We start from the raw sequence: 25,447 nt of genomic DNA, 5'->3' as shown, positions 1-25,447 counted from the left end.
TTCTGGGTTACTGAGCTGCTGTATTTGAAATGATGGTGTGAAAGCCCAGGTGCAACAGCCTTTCCTAATTTCATTTCTGCTATGATTGAACACATCACATGCAAATGAGACTCACTCTGTGGCAAGGGCTGATTCATTATTTTTAAAGTGCATGGATAATAGCATCTGTTGTTCCAGCAGATTTATGCAGCTGTAAAATACACAGAGCTCCTAAATTCTTTGTTTCCTTGTCACTTAAAACAAGATTTACTTTGCCAACATAATTAAATCTTTTATCATACATTTTTCTATAAGAAGAGCTTAATTCACTGGTATTGATCTGGAAAGCTTTTGTAGTAGATGTTTCATTTTGGAAATAAAGGACACATTGGGAAATACAGGTTGTTACACTGGGGAAACTTCCAAAGGGGAAGAGAAAATAGCTAAAACTGATAACAGAGAGTGTAAGTAAAACACGTGTTGAATTAAGATGCTTCTGGTGTCACAAAAATAAATGGGCACATGGTTGTCATTCCCTCCTCCTGCCACAAGAGTGGAAGACACCAAAGGATGTGGCTGAGGAGCTCCCACAGGGGAACGCATCAAGAGCCTCATCAGGAGGAACTGCCCATGGAACGCAAACCCTGGCAAGAGGGCTCCAAAATAAGTTAATGTCTTCCTATCTTAGTGTCAGTGGTGATAAATAGAATGGTATTTTTATTGCTGTTATTTCTAAACATTTGCATTTTAAGACATTCCAAATCTTTCAGGAGATTAGGTGATTGGATAGTAAAACTAGAGATTCTTACTGTAATTGCAAATCTTGTCAGTTGCGTGTGTTATTCTGGTGTTCAAGTTACCTGACTGTGTTCTTGGTGATGTCAAAGCACTTCCCTGTAGCTGCCATGTATTTAAAAGCTGCCACATGTTCACCTTACATTGTTTTATAAGGAGAAATTTAGATCTGTTACAGCACTTAAGTTATTTTTAATATGCATGAAAGCGTTACGTGTACACATAAAATATACATAAAAGTCAGTGTTCTGAGCCTGCAAGTGTAGCTGGCAGTGGGATCACAGTGACAGAAATCATTGTGGAGGAGCAGGGTTAGGGTGGGGTACCTGGCAGTGAGGTACCTCTGGTTTGGTAACCCAAACATGGAGTGCCCTGGGAAGCCACAAGCCAAGAAAAATACAGTGGGTAGATTAACAGAAACAAACTGCAGGTTGTAGGTGACTTATGGTAAAGGCAGATAATGTGCTCACTCGGATTTGTATCAGGCTTTCCCATCTTAATACGCTTGCCTACCCAGTTTTTGTAGCAGCTGAGTTGACTGAAGGAATGTTCTTTAAACACAATGTCAAAAAATAACAGCTCTCCATTAATTCTCTCTCTTTTTCTCTCTCTCCCCACCTCTGACTTCAGATAACGTTGAATTCTGCAAAAATCAAACTACCTAACTTGCCTCAAGGATCTTCCTCTTCTTCAGGGTCCAGGCAAAAAATCTACGAGCTCTGTGTGTGTCCCAATGGGAGGTTATTCCTGTCTCAGGCAGGCAGTAGCTCGACCTGCCAGATAAATACAAGCGTCTGCCTTTGAGAGACAATTTGCAGTGGGGCATCGCAGGCAGCACAAAAGCCAGTTCTGGTCTCACAGATCGCAGCTGCCAACTATTTTTACTAGAACACAGAAAGCCTATCAAAGACTTTTTTTGTGTGTGCGCGCGCGTGTGTGTGAATATATATATAAAAATATATATATAAAAATATATATATCCTCTGTGTAAAATGATGTTTCAGTACAAGGAATCCCAGGGTGACCCTGTTACATTTGTGTAGCATTTCTCTTTCCCACACCAAAATTTACTAGTACAATCTGCTGAATTGGATCTGATGCCCCCCTTGACCCTTCTGTATTAATACAGAGTCATGATCACCCCTCCTTTTTGATCATGTTCTCAGAGTAATGGGATTACTGGCTGGGCAAGACCCTGGAACCCACATAGACCCACCAACATGCAAATGGAAGAGATGCATCTCTGATTATTTTTGCACCATTAAATCGGTGGCATGAAAAAAAATAAACTAACAAAATAGTCAGATGTGCTGTACTGATCACCTACAGTGATCCAAGATACCTGAGGTTAAAGCATGGCTTCCTGTTGGGAGAGATGGATGCACTTGGGCAGTAGGAAAGTCCACATCTTGCTGGAATAATCCATGTATTTTTCTGAAGAGGTTCAACACTTGCCTGTACAAGGCTAGGGATGCTTTGTGCTATTCCGATGTGCTCTAGCACTAACCTGGTCATCCCTATGCTATCAAAACTGCTGTTATATTTAGTCATTGGGAGAAAAAAATCATGGAAGTTGGACTAAATAGAAAAGTTCTAAACCTCCTTAGTTAACAGGTGTCCTGAATCACCCTACAAACATTCCATTAGCAACTTTAATTCTGAACATATTTGGCATGAAGATGTGAAGATTTAAGATTTGGACATTGTCTAAATGCCCATAGAAACACAGAAAATTACTTATCCTACCCTTAGAAACTGAGAAAATGATACAAATTAGGTGTATAGTATAGATGTTATGCCAGAAATTTTTCTATCTTTCTTTTCAGGATATACAGTCCAAGGCCACTTAGATTTGGTGGAGACTGCAAATATCAGAGATGCTGACAATGAAACAGAATTTTTTAAGAATTTATAAAGATTGTGACAAAGCCAGATGACTGGAAATCAAGGGCTTTGGATGCTAGAATTTGATCCCCCAAAACTGTGAATCTTTTCATGTTTGCATTTTTCCTTATTTTGAAGTCTAGGAGTCACTTACAGGCAGTATAAAACATGAAATCTGATCTGGTAACATTCCTTCCATTGTTCAAATTTTGGAAAACAATGAGAAGAGCCCAGATCATTGAATTCTGACCCATAATTGCATCCACATGCATGTAGAAATTTTTGGAAAGCAAGTACACTAATTATGGCAAAAGTTTCCAAGTCGCAGTAAACCTCATGAGGACAGCAGGGCATTTAAGCCACTGAGATGCTTTTGAAATATTACCTCATGTGCAAATAAGACAGATCTGTGCCCATTCCTACTGATATCTAACCAAAGCTGGTATTTTTCAAGTGATCTTCAGCATAAAACGTAGCTGACAGAAATCTTTAGGAATAATTTTGCCCATTCCTTTTTTACAGCTTTTCACGTATTTTCTTGTGGTCTGGAGAGTACCAGGGTGTGATTTTTTTATTTTTTTTTGTAAATGAACAAGTCTGGCTTAATCTCCAACTGACTGGACTCAAAGAGAAAAGTTCTGTGGAGTTTAGAATAGATATGTTGCTGCCTAACAGAGCAGCACTGCTATTAAATTTATTCCCAAAAGAGGATTGAATAATTTACTTTTATTTCAGTAATGCTTTCCAGTGAATTAATCAATTCAAACTATTTGTTAATGAATGATTCCTGTAATTATTATGTCTTGAGTCATTGTTTGAATGCAAAGGGTCACCCAGGATAACAATTGTATTGGGACACAGGACTATACCATCTCTGTTCAAAGAGGGGAATTGTGCCTATGCCTTAAGTCAATGCACTCAGCAAGGAGAAGCACATCATATTTATCTTGTTATTAAAACTAGTTTATTTGGGGGGAGGGGGGAGACAGGAGGGTGTCTTGGGAACTGGTTGTGCAACTTAAAACAGATATTGATGAAATACATTAAGATTGTAGGGGCACCTAGAATGATACAGACTTTTTTTTTACCATGTTAAATATAGCAAAAGACTCTGTATGTTACCTCTGGGACCACGACTGAAGTCCCATTCATAGTTCTACATCTACTGTAGATTTTTTTTCTGTTTCATTCAATAGTGATCACAAACCTCATAGCAAGCATGACCCAATTCATAAACAAATCCTGTGTGAGCACTTGTGAAGACATGCTGCAGGAAGAGTTTCCTGTACAGAAAATGAGTGACATTAAATTTTCCATCCCTGCACATATTAATGCTGATGAGGAAGGCAGGGCTGAACACAGGGACTGACCCAGCAGAGATGCTGCATCCTGATTCCTGTGCTCTGCTCCGGAGACATTGCTGGCTCAATCCTCAGCCCCATGCACCCTCTGGCTGCTTGGATGAGGATTTCCATCCCAACAAAATAATTTTGAGTAGCTGGTTTTCTCAGCTGGGACTATTGAATGAGGCTATCACCTTCTTGTATGACAAAGACCATGAGACTGCTAAGGACACTTAACCATTTATTTTGGTATGAATTTCTGCTGGGAAGCTGTTCGGAAACAACCATAACATCTGTGTCATCACTGCAGATGCTTCTCTGATGTGAACAAAGGGTACCTTAATTATGTCTACTCAAAGGAATTCTAGTTATTTCAATATATTTTTACATCATGATTTCATCTTTAAAAGCATAAAATTAGATATTGTGTTGCTAGACAGATTGAACCCCTGTAGAGACTTGTAGATGATTTGAGCCCCACTTGAGTTTTAAGACAATGGTTTGGGTGATGCTGCCTGTGCTTGAGTTGGCCACATGATTAGTCCCTGCTCTTCAGTGAGTGGCAAACACAAATCAAGCTGGGCAGAGAATGGAACCGGAGCAGCCCTGAGGAGAAGAACTTGGGTTCTTGGTTGACAAGAAGCTCAACGTGACCTGCAATGTACACTGGCAGCCCAGAAAGCTGACTCTGTCCTGGGCTGCATCAAAAAGGCCAGTAGGTCAAGGAAGGGGATTCTCAACTCCTGTTTGACCCCACCTGGAGTCCAGAGGAGGCTACAAAGATGCTGAGAGGGCTAGAACACCTCTGCTATGGGGACAGGCTGAAAGACCTGGGAGTGTTCATCCTGGAGACCTTAGAACCCTTTTCAGTGCCTAAAGGGGCTACAAGAGAGCTGGAGAGGGACTTTTTCAAGGTCAGAGAGTAATAGGACAAGGAGGAATGACTTCAAACTAATATACGGGAGGTTTAGATGAAATATTAGGAAGAAATTCTTTATTGTGAGGGTGGTGAGGTCCTGGAACAGAGAGGCTGTGGCTGTTCCATCCCTGGAGTGTTCAAGGTCAGGTTGGATGGGGCCTGGAGCAACCTGGTCTAGTGGAAAGTGTCCCTGCCCATGGCAGAGGGGTTGGAATGAGGGGATCTTTAAGGTCCCTTCCACTCCAAAGTATTATATGATTCTTTGAAATCAGAGCAAACAGGACTGTGTGTCTCAGATCCCAGGGGTAAAACCAGGCATTTTAACAGGCATTTTTTAAAAAAAGCAGCACTCAAACACATCCAGCTATCTCACACTCCACAGTTTGTTGTTGGGGGCTGTTGTGGAGTGACTGACTCACCTGTTGGATGAGACAAATGCATGAGAGTGAGTCCCTTTGTCTCCTGCCTTGCCCAGAAATCCCTCACAGTTGCTGTACCTGTGTGGGTTGTTTTTTCCCTGAACCCATTTAAAGCAGATCTTCCCTGACTGGAATTTCATCCATTTGTGCTACCTACCATTGATAAAATGCCAAAACCAAACAGGGGTTTTTGTGTTTCATTGTGAATCAGGCCTGCAGTTTAGTTCAGTTGAGCATTTGCTTTTTGGGAAAGGGGGTTATCTCAGAATGGGGTTTAGTTTTACCTCCCAATGCTAAGGCAAAACTGGATGTGAATTTGTTTTTGCTGAGGTCAGTGGAAGAGATGTCAATGACTTCATGGCCTGAGCTGGGACAGGAGTTGGGTAGGTGACAACTGAGGGCACTGAGGGCAATGGGAACACTGCCAGCCCTTTAGGCTGCTGTAGGGCCAAACCAGAATCTGCATTGCAGCTGTGAGCACTAAACCCCTGTTGAAATGCTAATTAAGGGACTGTGACACTCATGTCAGTGTACCTTAGGCAACCATGCAGTATTCATAAATGCACTTATGTATTTATTGTAGCTCTTAAATTTATAGGACTTCAGGACCTTGTCCAATTTGCTGTAAATGTGACACTTTATGTAAAGGGTCAGGAGAATGACAGTGAGTGCTCACCCGTGACCAGTACCTTATCCATAGACAGTGTATGACTCTTCTGCTGTCATAGCCGAGTTAGAATGGTTCTTCTAAAGAAAAAAGGCTTTGCCATTAGCAAAAGCAGAGTTCCTAATAATGACTATATCACTGTAGCTACTCTGCCACGCTTTTTTGTGGAATTTTCTTGGGCTTTTGGGGATTTTTACACTTTTTGAACTGTATTACCCAGTAGTCAGTGAAATGGGTAGCTAAAAGGTACAAAGAACTGTTTATAGGAAAGGAAGTCATCAAAAAGGGAAGACAGTAACTGCTACAATATGTATAAGGCCTCTCTTAAGTATTCATTTGTAGAAAATTAAGTATGTGGAAGTGATTTGTATTTCGTTATCTCAGTCATGTGCTGTCAAACAGCTGTATTTTAAGAGAGTTTCTTTTTCTCCTTTTTACGTTGCACAAACAAAAAAGTTGAAGGCATAAGACTAAAAATACATTCTGCAATATACAGTATGGCAAAATGATGGCCAATTAAAAAACCCTCCCTAGAAATTGCTCCGAGGTTAAAGAGAGATTCCTGTGGAACTTGTGAAGATGTCAGGTTATTTCACATCATATCTAGTTTGCAAATACAAATGCTTTTAATGAAAATTATCTTTTGTTGTCATAAGACGCTCACACGTGTACACAAATACACATATTCACATACACTTGTTTACAACAAAAACCAATTTTTTTTATATTTGTTGGCTTTAAGTTTCAGATTGCAAAAGAGAGTGAGACAAAGACCAAAGACTTCAAGATATCCATCCCTCTCTGGTTGCCCTCATGCCTGAAATGCATTAACTTTAATGGTGCTCTCTTTTTAACTGGGCAGAAAAAATATAAGTGTATCATAAAGCTGCATTTGAGAGAGTAAAGTGACAGGAAGGCTCTAACTTCGTTAACAGAGAGAGGAGGAAATAATGTGAAAAACCTTGAAATGTGTGCTGAGGACAAGGTTATCTGAAATTTGAAATGTGAAGAAATAGCCCAGAACACCAAAAGACATCATCCTTGGCTGAAAGTAAAAATAAACTGAGTAAATGGTGCTGGCTGTTCACTTACCTGCACTTGAGCATTAGCAGACCAGGAGTTCCAGTGGCTGCTCAGTGAAGAAGAGTAACTGCTGTAACGATTTCATTTTAGAAGTACATACAGTAAAAACAAAAACCAAAAAAAAAAAAGTCAAAGGCTGTGCTCCTTTTTATGGCTGACATTTTAAAATTTGAAATGTCATCATGCAGAATTCACCCCAGCAAGCACAGGGCATCTTCCTGCCAAGCTTTGCCAAGCCCTGCATTGGTGCTTTTTGAATGTGGAAATACTAGCCTTTTTATTGTCCTGGCTGTTGAGGAACATGATCCTGGCAAGTGTTCCATTTTAAACTTTTACCTCAGTTCTGAAGTTGCTGTGTAATGTTTTGGTAGCTTGTGTCCTGCTGTACCTGTAGCTGTGTGCACTGACCAGCAGCCCTTGAATCTGCATTGTGTCCCATCTCAGTCTCACAGACCCCCAAATCCCAAAACCTGCATGTAGCAGTGGCACTGTGGTGAAATTTGGGACTTTGGAGTAAAATCTGAGTGCAGTTGCTGTTTGCACAGCTCATGTAGCCAAGGGTACGGCTCTGAGTGGAGCAGGGTTAAACACTGATGTGTTGCTGAGGTTATTCAACTAAGAGTGGAGTGAATTAAACAGGGCAGGTAGGAGGGAAAGGGAAGAAACGAGGAGAGACATCACCGTAATCACAGTAATGCAGCCATCTTCTCTGTCTCTTTACACTATTATACTTTAAATTAATAACATCCATTTTACTAAATACAGTAGCAATTATGCTTGATCTTTCATAGTGCACAGTGGAATTACTGTCACTGAAACCACTTACAGCCTGGGCTGTTCAAGATTGCTGGGGTGTTGTTTCCATCCACAATAACCACAGTGGCTTGGGGCTTGGATGGAAATTATTGTAAATAGCTTGTATTTAGAAAGCTTTTAAGTCTGCTGTGGTTGAGAAGCCCATGGTTATGCTCATACAGCCCTGAGGGCTTATCATTTCATCCTCTCTTGTCCTGCCACTTGAATTGTATTGTGCCCTTGTGGAAAGCAACACACTGTATAAAGAATTCAGGAAAAGATGGATATTTAAACCTGCAGGATTTTTATCCAAAACAGAGAATAAAATATAATCATGGTGCACCACTGAGATTTCCCATCCAGGTCACTTTAAACTAGAGGTGCAAGTCCCTTAAAAATTAATTTGTACAAGTGTAATTCCTGCAAAAGGCTTAACAGTGGTATCACTCCCAGGAAATGTTTCACCTTATTGCAGCTGGGAGCCATGGTGTGGCTGGGATTTTCTGCCACCATTCAGCAGTGATTGGCTGCCTGTTCTGAGGAAGCCAGATTTCCACTGAGGCAACTCATCTCCGTGGATTGTGCTGTTGTTAGTTTTCAATTGGTACCAAAAAAATGGAAGGATACATCCACTGTGAAGTGATATGTAATTGTATGTTTGCCTCACATTTAGTTGGTTAAAACTTTCTGCCAGGAAGAGAAAATACGAGAAGGAGAAATGTGTCTGAAAATGTTACATTTACATTGTGCTACCAAATGCTTCAGATAAAAACATTCAGCTTTAGTTAAACAGTCTTTTCTTCTAAGATTAAAAGTACTCCTTGGAGCCTTTAATCAGGTCCTCCCCAAATGGAAAGTCTTACCATTTCTAACATATTTGCCATTATAGGAACAGGCCCATTGCAAAGCACAGGTCATGTGCATCTTTGCATGTAACAGGAATTTTAAATTGCGTTGTACTCTCATATTTTTCCCCATTCAAAGGCTTAAATGCCAATAGGAGATAAAGCACTCCAAAATCTGCTACTGCTAAATGCATTATCACTTTCTAAAGCAATGTAGTTTCTTTGGTCTTTTAAAAATTTCCTCATAATGGAGTCCTTGAAACATCTTCAGGCAGGCTCACACTGGAGAGGAAAAGAATAATTATTTGGGGGTGGTGCTATTTTTGTTGAAGCTTGGATTGTAGTTGAAAAAAATTTTCTCCCACACGTGCTTAGCTGCAAACACCACCATCCCCCAGCACTATGGCTAGATCTCTCCAGGGTGGCTGCCTTAGAGCAGGGAGTTGCCTTCTAGTCTAAACCACAGACTGATAATTTTGTCTTCGTCTAGGTCTTCCTCTGGGCTTGTGCACTTCATATCTGTGCTGTCATGGATGCAACAGATAATAAAACACTTCAGCAGTTTTAGTGGTTTTAGAGATGATACAAATGATACGTATCTGCAGTGTGAGGGGTATAAATAATGCTGGTAGTTGTTGGGTGCTGCTCTAGCAAGCCTTTGACCACCCTCAGAGCAGTAACTGCTTAAAGTGCAGCCGAGTAGCTCTTAAAGCCACCTCTGCTTTGTCCCATTAAAACCTGTGCAGCATCTGAGGGGATGCCCTTGGGAGGGTTCCCAGTACTCTGCCTCCACTCAGGAAGGCTGCAGGGTGGGAGAGGCTGATGGGTGGCTCTGCCCTTTCTTCTTTATCTCATCCCATTGCCAGCTTTTCTGTGCTAAAAAAGGCAAGACATGGTGCCTGCCTTGGTGTACTGGTCTGGAGCAGTGCAACATGGCCATTCACAGCATAGAAATTTGGCTCTGCAGCTTCTGTAAATCAGGAGTTGGCTCCATTTTACTCCCCAAGAGCCTACACTGCCTGAGGATTTGGCCTTGAGGGTTTAGCACCTTTGGGGAGATCAAAAAGAAGAGTATGGCTGCCCAGTCTAACCTACAGCCTGTGTGTTCGTGGTGGCAGTGGGGGACATGGGTCCCTCTGGGGTTTCCATATCACATGGGCTGAGATAAAGAACTGTGCCAAGTCCTGCCATTGCTGCCAGCTCAAGATGCTTGGTGACAACAGTGGCATGGTCACCCAGCTTCATTCCAGCCATCACCATGCTGGATTTCAGCTGGTGAGTTGGTGGGTCGTGTGAAGCAGAAGGTCTCTCTGGACAGGCAGAGGGTCTGCTGGTCCTGTTGGCAATAGGGAAGGGTTGCAGAGGGCAGGAGCTGCTGGAGGAATTCACTTTCTTTTCCCTTTATGTGGGTTATCTGAGTGAGCACAGAAGTTAAGGTGAACAAATCCTGCCCTTGCTCAGCAAAGTAAGAAGGTGCCAGAAACCTCATAAAGGGCAGATCTGAGCAATTATTGTCCTCTATATTTATTGGAGAAGGGCTAAGTTGACAGCATTCACATCTGGATTCTTCCCTACGTCAGAGCTTTTCCTGAGCTGTGCCCCAGGTCTTGGTCGGGATCTGCAGTGTGCAGTAGTTGGGGTGCAGGGGAGGAATTGATGTGCTGAATCTGATTCAGATCCATTTGAGTTTTGGTTTAGGGCTTGCTTTTTTTTTGCCCACTCCTTACTTGAATTAGTTTCCTTGTGAGCAAATGCCAATAGAGTTGTCAAGATTCACCCCAAAAATGCTCCATGTAGGTAGAGCCAACAGAGAAACAACATTCAGTGTGAGTCGAAGCAAACCCCTGTTCATTTACAGCAGTAGCATAGGAGGCATGGCCCATATGCTATAGCAGTTTTCATCCGTGATGGTAAAACACCTTGTCTGACCTCTACTCTGAAAACCACCAATGACCTTGTTCATGTAAACAGGACAAAATAAGTTTAAAGTCTTATCACAGTTCTCATTAAGAAATTCAGATTTGTTTGGCTTTTTTCTTTTTAATTTATGTATGTGTGTGATTGTGTGGGAAAATATAAAGCTTTTTTGTATCAAATAACATCAATCCTTGCACACTCTATGCAAAATTTTGTAAGCATTGCAATAATGCTATGAATTACACAAGGAACTATTTTAACTTTATTACACTTTCTGTATAAAAAAAAAAAGTTTGTATTTAAATGATTTCAACTGCAATCTTGTAAAATATATTAATAAAATAATGATTGTTAAGAAGGAAAGATATGTTGAGGGTTTTTGTTTGTTTGAGTGTCCGTAACATGAGTTTGACCTCAACCTTTTGTGAGTCTGTAGGATATAGATCTGTCTGTATGTCCATAGAATATACCAGACTGGATCACAATAGTAATCCATTTCACAGGATCAAGTAACTGAATATTCAAACCTAAATGCTGTATAGAATGGAATGAGAATTTCTGTGAATGGTTGTCTGAGGAAAACCTGTTGACAACAAAACAAAAGACCTTGTCTTTTGGGTGCAGTTGAGTCTTGCTTAGTTTTGCAGAATTTGTCCTGGCATTAGACACAGCCAAGATGTATTGCAAGCATTGAGGTCCTGCCTGAGCACCACAAACCTCTCAAAGAGCATCACTTTCTGGTTGAAGGAACCTGCTGCTGCTTGTGCTCCAAACCAGCAGGAATTCAGGATTTTCCAAGAGGTACCAGAGGCAGGTGGATGCATACAGAAATGAGCCCTCACCTGCACACTGTAGGGAGCAAGAGCTCCAGTCTGCCTGTCAAAAAATGATAATTCAATAAAATTACCAAAACAACCACAACAAAAAACCCCCTAGTATCCTGGACCAACTCACAGAATGGCTCTTGGAAACCTCTGTCTGCTTTAACGAGCCATGAGTTTTATTTTAATTGGCCAACTAATCAGCTGCTCATGGGTGACTCTGCACGTGCCAGGCAATTGCTTTTGAGGGCATTTTGCAGGAGCTGGGTTTTAAATCTGAATTTGTTCACCCTGGATTTTGTCAGTAAATGAGAGCATTGGTTGAGGCTCATTATCTGAACAAATAGCAAAAATTCAATCCAGCTGAAAAGATGTGTGTGCCTTCCCAGTGCATGGAAGGAATAAGCCTAGTCCTTGCTGCTGGGACACAGCCAGAATCTGGCCTGCAGGAACACTTGTTTACCAGTTTGCAGGGACTACTGGTTACGAGGCTCCAAATAAGTTCCCTCAGTACTGTTGGGTGGACACGCACAGTCTTTTTGTTGCTCACTGGGTTTTGCCCTGTTTGCACTTAAAAAAAAAAACACAACAACAACAACAACAGCAACAACAACGACAACAAAAAAACAGAGAAAGACACCTTTCAGCTGAACATCAGCTGCAGTTCTTGGCCTGAATTTGGAATTTCTAGTAAACTGACAATGAAATAATTCATGAATTAACCCCCATTAAGAAACACTTGGCAGGAGCTTCCCAGCATCCACATGAGATGCAGCTCTGAGTAGCTGCAGAGGCAGCACCAGCACTGTCACAGCAGCCAATGTTCGGGTCCTTCCCCAGCACTGGAAAATTCCTCATCACCTGCCTCAGATTGTGATGGGATTTAAGGAGTGAGTAGTTCTGTAACAGCCTGAACAGCAACATATTTGCAGTGCTCTCATGCTAGAAATGCTAATTTTTTTCAGCATTTTTAAAGCCTGGGAATCTGTAGTTTAAAAAAAAAATTGTCTTTCAAAATAAATGCCTGGGAGAATTATCAAAAATAATAATACTCACAGTAATAATTACCCAAATTCCCAAGTATCTTGTCTTTCACTGTTTAAGAAGTAATTCCCAATTTTTTCTTGCTTCCTTTCTACCCCTACAGGTAATTCACTCTTTCTTTTTATCATCCTACATAGCAAATAGGAAAGATGAACCAACCAAAAAAGAATTACCTAGTAAAGAATCATTAAGATAAAATGAGTCCATTTCATACTGTGTAAAATGAAAACAACTTCAAGAGTTTAAAATTTTATGTGCAGCCAGGTTTTCATATTTTTCATGAGTCCAGTACAGACAAGTTGCTGCTGCTGAAGTTCAGTTGTTAAATCAGTGATTATTTTTATTTTTATGAACAGTGTCCAGAAATCAGTGAGAAGTATCTATTTTCAACAATTTTTCTCCAGTGCTATGACCTTGATTCTTCTCTCCTTAAACTGAACAGAAAAATCTTCCTCAATTTAGTGATGAAGGTTCAGACCTAAATAGCTCCAGTGCCAAATGTATCCCAGAGGAAAATTATATGGCCTCGTTTAATAGAGAAAAATCAAGAAGTCAGGCCAGCAGCTAGAACTTGGCTCTTTTCTGGTGTCATTTCAAGATAAAAAGCAGAGTGTAAGTAGTCTTTAAGTATGTGGTTCACACTATCAGTCTATTGTAATATACATCACTGATAGGATCTGCACTTATTAAAATTGGGGTTTGTGAATAGCCCTTCACATAACAGTTCTGCTTCAGGCCATCACACAACCAGGCCTGTGTATTATCAGCTCTGGTATTTTCCCCTTCACACCTACACGGGCTTTTTCTTTACCCTGTTTCTAGGCTCTGCTTTCAATCTCCCAAGCAGCACAGCAATGCAACAGAAAGCACCCACTGCCTCCTCACTGAGGAATGCACAAGACCATTTGCTTTGCTCCATTCAGTGGGTGCATGTAGGGAGGGGAAAGGCACAAAACACCCTTGATATCTCTGGAATAACCTCATTTGACTGGGTTTTCTCTTCCCCTCTCTGTAGCACACTGCTTCAGGGCAGAGCTGTCAGCAGCCAAGGCTCCCCCTTGGAGCCCCCATTCCCTCCTCTTCTTCCTCCACTCTGCCTTGACTCAGCAGTGCTGGGCTAATGGCTGGACTCATTTTTGGGGGCTTTTTCCAGCCTCAGTGGTGCTATGATAGCCTGTTCTTGTGCCACCCTCTGACTCCTACTGTGAAACAGAAATATTTTAGATGACCCACAAGTACACAGAGGACTGTAAGACCACAGTGCTGCTCAGTATTTCAGCACCTTTTCAAACAACAAATATATCCATATTACCTGGCCTAAACTCTACCTGCAACTCGAGTTCAGCAGCTGAGAGCTCCAAGACAGCCAAAGACTGCTGAACACAACTGATTTTACTCACTGAATGTGAGTTTTATGTGTGCTTTGCCAGATTGGTGGACTAGAAAACCAACAAGCAAAAGATAAGACAAAAAGCCCTTTTTACATATTTTTTCATATTTACATGGGATTTAATGCTCTTTTGAAAACAAATCAAATAGGTCCCAGAGCTAAAATAAGCAGTGTTAAAGCTGACAGTGGCCCCAGAGAGATCCATGTTTGCTGTAATACCCACCCAAAAAACACAACCTGCCTTTGCAAACCAGAGTGATGAAAAATGTCTCATTGCTTTCCAGTATCACCCAGCTTAAGAATAGTAAGTGACTGATTGGGAAGTGTGAGAGAGAAAGAGAGTGTGTGTGTGTGTGTGTGTGTGTGTGTGTGTGTGTGTGTGTGTGTGTGTGTGTGTGTGTGTGTGTAGGGGGGAAGATACATTTCTGAATAAGGTGTTATTTTTCTGTCACTTGTAACTACTCCCAAAAGCATGTGGGTATTACAATATTACAATCGCAAAACAGTTTTTGCAACACAATAATCCTGAACCATAATAACAAAATTTGAAAATAACTGTCATCTGCTAGAAAGCATTAAAACATCTATAGTGGAAGCATCAGGCAGTGAATGCTATGGAAGCTCTGCACACACACATGATTAACACAGAAAAAAGAAAGGAGAAAAGCACTGTCGCTTCCAAGAAAATCCACAACCTACCACCTACACGATGAACTTTTAAGCACAGAGTGCAACGTCCAATGAATTATTTATGAATTAATTTCCAATGAACAGTTTAGCAGTCAAAGGAAACACAAACAGGCAGCGCAGCCCTGCCTGGGGTGACGGCAGGGGACATGGGAGTGCTGTTCCTGTGGCAAGAAGACATTTAGCAGTGTGCATGATGAGTTGCACACTAATAAAGTTTAAGACAAGAATCCAAATCCTTGCAAATGCGAAACTGGTGCACTAATACCCCAACATAGCCTGTGACCCCACTTGCACACTGCAGTGGCACATGCCATCACTCTGGCAGTACCAGGTCACAGGCAATTTGCCCCTTCCACACTGGATTTCTGCTAGCCTGAAATACAAGTACAGGGAGCTGCTGCATAAGGCTAATGATGGAACAATGAAATCAGGATATATAAAGGCCACATCCCACTTTTAAATGAATTTTTTTTATAACCAGGCTGTAAAAGGGCTGTCCCTGCTAATACTGAAATGGGGTCTGCACTGAGACCACTGAGTGGTCTTTAGTGTGGCATTAAAGCAATGCTTCTGTGGGTCTTTTTTTTCCTCCTGTGATGAGATTCCTCATTTGTCTGCAGCTGCAGCCAAGCCACAGTCCTGCTGCTGGCCACTGTGCTGTGTGCCAGGCTCTCAGGCTAACACACTGCTGTGCGCCTTCTCCCTGCGACACAAACGTGGATCATTGGCACAAAGAAACAAGGGTGGGTACTTGAATTGCGTTCTGTAGCTCCTGAGGCAGAGACAAGGGAGGTGTTGGAGCTAACAGGGAATAGAGGTAGGAGAGGCTTGGGAGAACCCAAAAGCAGAGCAAACAGATTGGCCTGGACCAGACTGTTCTGGACTTGCTGCAGCTCCTGTGGCTTTGCCAGGCACAAGCTGTGCTGGGTCACAGTTGCTTGTGCAAATAGACCAGCAGGCACCTCTAAGCACAGCTCTTGGCTGCTGCAGTTTGAAGAGCTTATAAATGCGGGAGTTTTTTTCATTAATTTCCAAAGCAACACCAGAGTCCTGCCTGGTTCCAGGAGAGGGGCTGAGAGTGCTGCTTCCCTTAAAATACGACCTGCTGAGCATGGTTAACTCACTTCTAACACTGATTTTTATAATGGTCACCTCTCTAAGATTTATGATTGCAGCTACCCTTAACCCTGACTGTGCCCCTGTCCAGAAGCCCAGTGTGGCAGTCCGTGCCAGCAGGTGCCTGATGCCTAAGGATTTTAGTGGATATTTTGTAGATTTTTGGAATTATATAAGTTACATGGATTTTTTCCTGGGTTGCTCACATATTGGGTTATATTGGAATTTACTGAAACATTTTCTCATTCATTTGTTCTTAAGCTGTCTCAAGGACATGCTGTTTTGAAGAAGCCACCTGCAAGATAGTTTGAATACAAAACACAAGAAGGTCTAGAGGCCCCAGATCTTCTCCAAGGGGCAGTTCAGAAGACCTCTATTGGTGGGGCACCAGGGGAAATGAGAATCATGGTTGGTCATAGATATCTCATGCTAATGGCTGGAGAAGTTATAAAAACTGCAACATCCCTGGCCACGTGTGTGCATGTGGGTGTGTGTATGTGCAGACCTTTGGTGCGCACCTTAGAAGCTTCTAATAAAGGTATACCATCTGTCTTTCTCCATTAGTATTTTTATTGAGTGTCTATTTTCACAGGAATTTAGGCAACACTCCATTGACTTCTGGACCTGAAACCCCTTCCACATCCATCAAATCAAACACTTGAGTGAGACAAACCTGATAAGCACAACGTGCCAAGGAGAAATCTGGTTTTTTGCATTTTTGCAGGACAAGGACACTGCACATAGAACTTGTATCACAAAGAGGTGGGAATATGGTGAGCCAGATGGAAGCTGTCAGGGCCCATGTGTCCAGAGGTGAGAGGCACCAGCATTCTATAGTGACTGATGGATCTTGATTGTCATTTTTTTCCCCTCTCACACATGAAGACCTTTGTAGCACCTAACAAGTGTCTGTCTGGGGTTTGGAGATGTCATTTGTTACTGACGTAAGAGCTGCCTCCATTAGCCATGACATTTTAGACATACCCACTGCCATACCTAATTCTTTCTTCAAGAAGATGATGGACGAGAGCAAAAATGACAGCAGAAATATTGAAAGCTCTGCAACCCTAGAGTAAGTTCAAGAAATTCCTACTGAAATCAGTAGGTGTTCTGTCAACATATAGATTTTCACTCACATTTTTAGGAGATAGAACAGCCAGCTTGAAGCTAAAGGGCCAAAGTTTGGTATGATGTGAATGACAATTTGGATCCAAAATCGTACAAACTGTAGGCTGATTTTGCTCAGGAGGACTGATGTGGGCTAATCCCTTCCTGAGAAATACAAGGCCAAAACAGCCACAAGGGCCAAAAGAAGAAGGCTGAAAATAAATAAATTAATTAATAATAGCAGTAAGTATCATCACAATCTGAGAGCTACTGCCCTCAGAATATTTTCATTCCTGCTTTGTGTGAGAACTGCCAGAAGGACTTTAAAATAAGCCTTGGAAGGTGCAGGAATGGAGATGTCAGGCAGTTCAGGGTAAACAATTCAATAAATTACAGTGAGTTATTTGCAATTAAAAAACATTTATAAGCTGATAAATTGCATTAACATTGCATGGCCTATATAAAGTGACCCCTAATTGCATATTAAAGAAGGACCTGTCTTTTTATGTTTTCATCTCACCATATAAAAAATAATTAGGCGAGGAGCATGTTGCCCAGCCCGGCAGGCTGAGAGCTCTCATGCACATCTGACAGCCCTTTGGGTGCAGCAGAAAGCTGGATGCAACAGGAAAAAATGCAGTATGCTTGGGACCATGGGGAAACTGAGTTCCTCCATCAGATGCAGAGCTGATCTGATGCTGCAATGACTTTGGTGTCATGTGCACCAGAAGTCACTGCCAAGCTGTTATAAAGTTACATGAACTCCAGCAAACACCTGCATCTGACCTGAGCACAATTACTCACTTCATTTATGAGAACAGTCAGGACTTCAGCAAATTGTTATTTTATTGTTGACATCTACACCTGAACAAAAATGTTGAAAACTATAATGACAAGGCTGCAAATCCAGAAACACTCTGGCAAATCTAGAAGCAATTGCTCTTTGGTTGGATCTAGAAAAGAATATACTCCCTGGAGGATATCACAAGGGAGTGACACTGGAATTGTCCTGGCTTATTTGGGTTTGCTCTGTGCAGAGATTAAGTCCTATGTAATGATGTTGTAAAATGCTCAGTTGGTTGTAGTTAGATAAATGACCAATTTGAAATGATCCTTGCTGAACTGCAAAATCTAGCAGGCAGTGATTTCTCACCTCGGGATTTTCTACACTCTCGAGATTTCTCACTCTTGGAATTTATCACATCCATGAGAAATTAAACATGGTGCATTGCTCTGGTGGCAGTTTCTCTGGCTTCCCTCAACACCAGAAGCCAAGTGGAGTCTCCTGGGGTAGTTTGCATGCAATGGAAAAGACGCAAAAGCCAACAGTTTTCACTAAAAAAAAACACCAAAACCCCAGACCAAATCTGGATAAAGTTTAACACAGTGCCTTGCTTACATGAACTGCGCAGAAACTCAGGAACACAGCACAGGAAAAGCAGTCATCCTCCACCCAAACACCAGCAGACAAACCTCTTGCTTAGCACAAGTCAGGCTATGACTCAGGGACGTACATCCTCTTGGCATGGCCTTGCCCAAGCAGCAGCACCCCTGGGCTGGTGCTGCACAGACATCCCTGCCCTGCCCTGCTCCTCCCTGTGAGTAATGACAACTCAGAGCCAGAGTGGAGAACTACAAGTCTTTAATGTAACAACAGTCAACTAACAAGCACTAGGAAGCTTGCTGTGACAAGAAAAAGGCCTATCTGCACTAGACTGCTAACAATTAACTTTAACTTGCCTTTTCCAGGGAATACTGTTTCAGTTAGAGCCTTTTAGGAAGCTGACAACTCCAGTAAAAATGCCTTCAAATGGGAAGGCTTAAGCAAAAAGATGGCTGTAAAAATAGTGGTGAAACCTTATTTCCTGATCCAGAAGTGCCAAGGATAGGACTGATTTCAGTGGGAACATCCACGTTCTCAAGGAGAGGCATATGCTTGTGCAGTGGCCACTGGCAAGGCTGCCCAAGCAGCTCCCTCTTGGGCAGGCACAGCCATGCCAGCGGGAGCAGGATGGGCTTTCTGTTCTTCAGCAGGAGACAGATTTGGAGGGGCATTTTAAACATGCAGCAATGAGAAGAATTCCTGGAGGAATTAAAGCTGTTCCTTTTTCTGGCTCTGAAGCTGCTGTTCAGGACTTCACCCAGATTTCAGATAGAAGGTTGTTCTGCCTAGAGTGAGAGCTTAAAAGTGTCAGAAGAAAAAGAAGGTCCCTTCAGCTATGCCAGTTATTTTAAAGACAAGGTGTGCTGGCAGAGTCGGGAGCATATGGAAGTCAGAGACGAGGCTGGAAAAGCCCTTTCTTCCACTTAGGTTTGAGACCATTCTAAGGCACTTCAGTTATTACTTGGGAAAAAGCTGCACAAATCATAGAGGAGCTGTTGGTAATTCACTCATTGGAGCACAAGCTCTGCCATTGGCATCATTTGGATGTTTAAAGCCCTTGGCTCTAATTGTTGCATGACCATGCTTGAATAAACAGTACTAGGATTACAGTCATTGAGGAAAATGGGATGGACTATGTCCCAGTCTGCCTGAGAGGAGAAGCTAGTTCTGGCTCTGCTGGGTGAGGGAGCTGGCAGCAAAAGCCTCTGACATCCTGACAGCTCTCTGCAATGATTTCCCTCAAGATGAGAGGGCTGATTAGGTGCAAAGGGAGAGGCTAAAGCAGACTGAAGCATCCTTTATGTGTATGCTCCAACTTTATGTAGCTTAAACTGATGGACTTGCAGTAAGTTCTGCAGGAGGGTGTGGGAAGCCAAGGACATCTCTGTCCCCCACAGAAGGGAGCAAGTCTTCAGAAGACCAGGAATATTTCCCACTCATCCAAAGAAATAACAGGCTGGGAGTCTGACAAGAGCAAGATTGTGCAACCAAGATACTCTATTCTCATACAATTTGCCTCTCACCCTGTGATATTCATCATCTATAATGTGTTCAGTGAACCCCAGGTATGTGGCTGAGCCCTGTAACAGGAAAAGTCACAGTCAGTGCTTGGAGGACCAGCCTTCCAGGAATTTATCTTTGTAGAAAAGCAAGTTTTGAGCCTTTGGAAGAAACACTGACTACTGCTAATTATCAATCACTTGAAGCCATGGACATCTGCTGCTGCATGGCAGATGTAAAGACAGTGTCAAAATGGGGCCAAAGGGTTGGAAGACAAGCATATATCTCCATTGTGATGAGAACTGGTATTCTGCCTGGCTAGTCCATCTTCTTTCATGTACAGAAAGATAAATCATATGGAGTGGCCCCTTGAAAAGACAGTTCTTCCCTTCCTCTCCAATACTGAGAGTCAAAAGTTAAAGAGCAGATAGAACACATATAGGACTGATGCTGTGTTGGAGCAACATCAGACATCAATCCACCTCTAGCTTGCATTTTTTTTTTCTTTTCTGGCCAGATGGAGGATTCCCTGTGCCCTTGTGTTGGGGAGAAGTGAGAAAGCAGAGTCAACAACACTACTATCCCTGAAATATCAACTTCTCAAGAAGTGGGATTCCGGCATTCAGACTTTGCTCATTCCAAAGGAGGGAAAATGATTTCACAATGGAGCAGCAGTAGGACAAACCAGCTATTTTTAACGTGGTTCTTGGGGAGAATTGAACACAAGTTTGAACTTATATCCTGAGTTGAAGAAACCTGGGACTTTTCCCAGAATATAGACTATCTGGGGAGATGAATCCAAAGTCATGGATGCAGAAGATGCTGGATGCAAGATTGCTTTGTTCTGCCTTTCTTTATCAAATGTTACTGTACTACTTCTGGTTTCTCCCTGGAGCACCTCCCAAGGTGGGAGCCTGACCCTGAGTAACAAATGCAGTTGTGCTTTGCATGCTGGGTGATGAGATGCCAGACACAGGGAACACCTGGCAGGCAATGTTCTCAGGGTCTCTGGTAATTACCAATGTTTGCTTAGCAAATAGCTGTCAAAATGCCTCAGTGTACCAACTTTTCTAGGACCACATTCTATTTCCTAGGTCTTTAGCTGGCAAAAGATTGACGGAGGTATTCCTCTGGTTTTTTTTTCCTCTAACTGGCAGAAGTTTGGAAATCTCAGTTTGACATCGCCTGCAGTAGATTCTGCAGCCATCAGGTCAGACACCTCTGAGATGCAAGAAGTTGCTTTTCAAAATCATAAAGGCAAGAAGAAACATGAATTTAATGTGGAAGCAGCATTTTTCCACCCCCTGGCTAGACACGAAACCACTGTGAAAAGCAGCAGAGAGAGATAACGTCTGGTTGCACAGATACTAATCCTGAGGCTCATCTGAGTGAGTTCACCTTGCTTAGCCCAAGAATTTAGAGAGAACTGAGTAACCTCCAAGGCAGACTTAACATCTGACATATAGTTAGGTAGGACTAAAAAGCTGAACTCCTCCATTGAGGGCTCTGAAACTTCCTGTCCATGCCAATCCCTCGCACTTGTCTATCAGAGCAGCCACTGGCTGGCACAGACCTGGAGGAGCTTCCTTGTAGGGGGAACATTAATATTCAGCAAAGTGCCATTACTTCTGGCTTCTCACTGCAGAGTGGAAGTCAGGCCAAACTTGCAAATTTTCAGTCTTATGATAAATTTAGGAAGAGTAAACTATTTGAGGAAGATTGACTTTGATACAAATTCATCAGGCCAGGGTCCAGGAAACCTTGTGCTCAGAACAGTTCTGTATAAGCCATTTAGTATGTCTGTTCTGGGATTAATAAATTTCTTGTGAGATTCTTCTCTTACACTTAGTGAAATAATTAGCACAAAGGAGCTTCAGAAAACCTGAATGCTGAACCCTTTCCTAGCTCTAGTCCAGTACCTGTCATATTAGGAGAAATGCACACTTTCAGTCCTCTTGCAGGGGTCAACACAGAACCCTTTTATTTGCATCCTACCTGATTACTACATAATGCAGAAGTTGTTTATCTAAAAGTCTTAGAAAAATAGAAGTTGAGGAAGAGAAGAAATGAAACAGAGCCCATATGGCATCACTAGAAGATACCTGCAGCAGTTATCTTTTGCTAAATTCTTGCAGCTTATATTGAGTTTTTAGACACTTATGAAGGGACAATCTGCTTCCCACCATGTCTGTCTATAGGCTTTTATACTGTAGTCTCCCTGAAACTTATAAAAGAAACCTATATTTACCCAGAACAATTATAAAAGGAATGATTCCCGATACCACAGAAGCTCACATTGTCAGATCATATAATTTTCATTGTCAGATATAACCCATCAAACAGTGACTTTAATTTCTATACACTGCTTAAAAAAAAAAACAAACAAAAAAAAAAAAGGTGATCCCTCTTATAAAAGTGAACTTTGATTTGTGAAAACTTATGCAGGTTGCTTTAACATACAGGTCGGTACTTCCTTTTTCTGGATGAAATCGGTATCTCAGCACTGAACGAAGCTTTTGATCTGCTGTGCAGCTCTACAAAACCAAAGCATTTCATTATTCCCTCTGGAGGTTCCTAAACAAATGCAGTTGCAGATCATCACAATTCAGCACACTGTTGCATTTCAGTGCAAGTGGCAGTTTAATGGATGAACAGCTTAAAAGCTGTTGTAAGCAAATGCTCTCACAAGCATCAGTTTTGTAGGCTCTGCTCTGTAGAATAACCTGTTAGCAAGAGCTGCAAAACTTTGTCAGCCAGTGTATGTGGTGCTGAGTAAATAACAGATGGAAGATCCTAGTTCTGGAAGTAGGAGTGAAGGGACAAGATGGAGCAGCTGTTGTCCTAGAGGGCTGAGATACCTTTTTTTCTGAGGACACCAGTGAAGGAATGTTGTGGTCTGAGGTGCTAATCAGCTCCCTTTAAACTGTCAAGAGAGATTCACACACTGTTTGGGAATACTGCCTAAGTCCCAGTCTGAGGGGATTATCTAGATTTTGGTAGGCATACAGTGACTGCCTTTACTGTGTATAAAGCACTTTGATTTCATCTTTGGGCACGTCAGCCCAGTTCCCTCATGGACACAGTAATTTACCTGAGATATAGCTCAGAGAATAAAGTTCATATCGACTTTGGCCTGTCATAGAATGATCACAGGTTTAATCATTTAAACTCCCTAATCACTGGCTTCAGATGTTTTTAAAAAAGAAGAGAAAAATCACAGTCAAGAACAGTTTTGTTAATCTTACTTGATTGTTAGCTGGGTAAAAATATAGAAGGGAATTTTAAAAATCAGTTTCTGTCCTCTGTAATTAGTGCCTGGGGAACAGATCTTCAGCAAATATTCATAGCAATGAAACATTTATAGACATGCTGCCTAGGTTTACCTACAGATTTTCTAGCCATGTTTCAGAACTGGTATCCAGGTCTCATTAGGCTACTCAGAAAACACATGACCTGTACATCTTTAGAAGTATCACATAAAAAATGCTTTCAAATCATATAGCAGATGTGGTAGAAATGTATATTGTCTATAGTTTCAGTAATAAGTAAGATTTCATAACCAGGATCACAATTTATTGCTGCAAAATTTCTGTTGACTTCGAAGAAAACAGAATTTGGATCTCTGAAGCATTAGTACAGTAAATGCAAGCATTTCTGCCAGCAAGCACCTCTCTAGGCAGAACACTTCCAAAACTATGTAATTTAGTATTTGGTTCAAAAGAAAGCCACAGGTAAAAATCCTCCTGACTTATAAAATACATTTAACTGAACCAATCTGTCATCTATGCATCCTGCTTTATCTAACCAGTCTCTCTATTAGCTCTCATCACCATGGTATCTGAACTTCTGCTGCTGGAGGTGTTATTCCAATTATTTTAGTGTAGCTGCTGACATGTAACTGAGAGCAAAATGTGAGCTTCTGTTAGGAAAATAATGCTCCAATTAGTTGCTCCTTTTTTGTCTAACAATGTAGAAAGTTACACTGGGAAGGATTGTTTCCAGAGCTTGGTCCTTGGAGTAGTCTCTCCTCCTTTCTGTTATTGTTGCCTCTGTGATGTTGACACAGAAGTTTGGCAGTCCCCAGTCTGAATCACAACTCAGAGCTCAAGCTATTTATGATAGTCAATACTAATCAAATACCTCCTATGTACAGTAGCCACTGCTCAGCTGAATTTCTTGCTTCTCCTGTGCTGACCCAATCTCTGTAGGAGCCAGAGAAAGCATCTTTCTTATGCATCCTGACTCCTAATTGAAACTGAAAACTCCTGAGAAGGAGAGCTGTAAATATACAGCAAGTCTGAAGAAACTGCTGTTTTGTGATCACGAACAAACTGCTTATTTCTCAGCAGTTCTCAGGGATTGGGAATACATTTCATGACTGACAAAATATTTCATCCAGACATAGCATAAGAAAGAATTATAAACAACTTTGGAGACTGTTCCCAAGTTAAATCTTTGTGTATCTCCTAGCCTAAAAACCAGATATCTTGCTTAAGGTTGGGATAATCAGCACTTCAAGCTTTTCACTGTGGACACTCCTATCCCGCCAGCAGTTGCAGTAACTTGTCAAGCTGGAAAGCAGCAGCTGGAAACCACCTTGTTCCATTTCAGCTCTTGTTTTCCAGAAATGAACCAAGGAGATCACAGGACTGAAGAGCAATGCCTCACCCAGCTCCAACCAGACTTTCTCCTTGACTTACAGCCTGTCTGATGGTGAACACACTCTGCTGCCTTCTCCATGCTCAACCAACAGCCCATGCTCCAAGGGAGGAGTGGATCTGACCTGGGGCACAAAATTTGAGGCATCTTAAAGCAACCTGACTATGAAGACAAGTTGTAAAAGTGCTAAAAAGTCTATGTCAAGCAATTGCCACTAACTAACCTTAGGTTTTGGGGTTTTTTTAAAGAAAAGGTTTTCCTTTTCTCTGCAGGTTAAAATGCCTTTCCATGACAAACCAGCACTTTGTACATGGATGTGCACAAAGACACACACTGGTACTGTACCTCTACGTCTGAGATCCACCTATGAGAAACCACCTGCAGATTTTCCAGTCAGACTCTCATCTGAAGAGTAAATAAAATCCATGAGAGGTAGGATTCAGCCTGACCACTGTGAGCTGTCTGGACAGCACCAGGGAAGAGTACAATCATTATTCCTGCTCTAACAGAGCCAATTTGAAATGCATCCCTGACCATCCCACAATCCAGGTTCCCAGTGCCCTCTTGGGGCAGCACCTGTCAGTAGTCCCATATCATAAACCTTCATATAAGATGGTAAAGAGGATCACAGGAAAAGAAGACTTAATTCTGCTGACAGCATGAGCTGCACTTGCAGAGTCTTAGGTATTGGCCATGCCTGCTCTGAGACCATCACTCATGAGGGGAGACAGCAAACACCACTGATGTTCCATGGTTGTTACTGTTTCATCCCACTTACTGCAGTTTCTCACTTAAACATGACTGTTTCTGCTGAGCAGTAAAGTACCTACAGCAGAACCAATTCTGTTTAATGTGCCATCTGAAAAAGAAACTGCTTTGAAGCTTTGTAGATCATCACAAGCAGTAGAAAGGATTAGCTGATGGGTTTTGTGAATGAGATGGATTAGGAGATGTACTGGATGCAGCTTTACTGGCTTACAACAGGCTGGCGCTTCAGAACAACCAGTTCTTTCTTTATATAAAAAAAAACAAACAATCAATCAATCAACAAACTCAGAACATGTGAGGGCTAAATCCTTATTCTATCACA

The 25,447-nt window shown here is 41.8% G+C and overlaps 1 protein-coding gene across 5 annotated transcripts in view; it reads left to right on the top strand.

The window, feature by feature from the left end:
• The window catches only part of SGCD (sarcoglycan delta), a 218,125-nt gene extending 193,726 nt beyond the window's left edge, over window positions 1–24,399 (top strand). For 4 of the 5 annotated variants that reach the window (XM_071570078.1, XM_071570079.1, XM_071570076.1 and 1 more), the window contains exon 8: window positions 1,405–10,996. In XM_071570078.1, coding sequence (XP_071426179.1) covers window positions 1,405–1,578 — 174 coding nt within the window. In that variant the 3' untranslated portion in view covers window positions 1,579–10,996. Of the gene's footprint in view, window positions 1–1,404; window positions 10,997–24,323 lie in introns of those variants that run through there. The other variant, XM_071570080.1, reaches the window with a different exon arrangement.
• Window positions 24,400–25,447: the final 1,048 nt, after the last annotated feature.

The sequence above is a fragment of the Pithys albifrons genome, chromosome 15 (assembly GCF_047495875.1).
Source record: "Pithys albifrons albifrons isolate INPA30051 chromosome 15, PitAlb_v1, whole genome shotgun sequence".
Lineage (NCBI taxonomy): Eukaryota > Metazoa > Chordata > Aves > Passeriformes > Thamnophilidae > Pithys > Pithys albifrons.
Note: the sequence above shows the minus strand (reverse complement) of the source record. Positions and strands in the feature narration are given on the sequence as shown.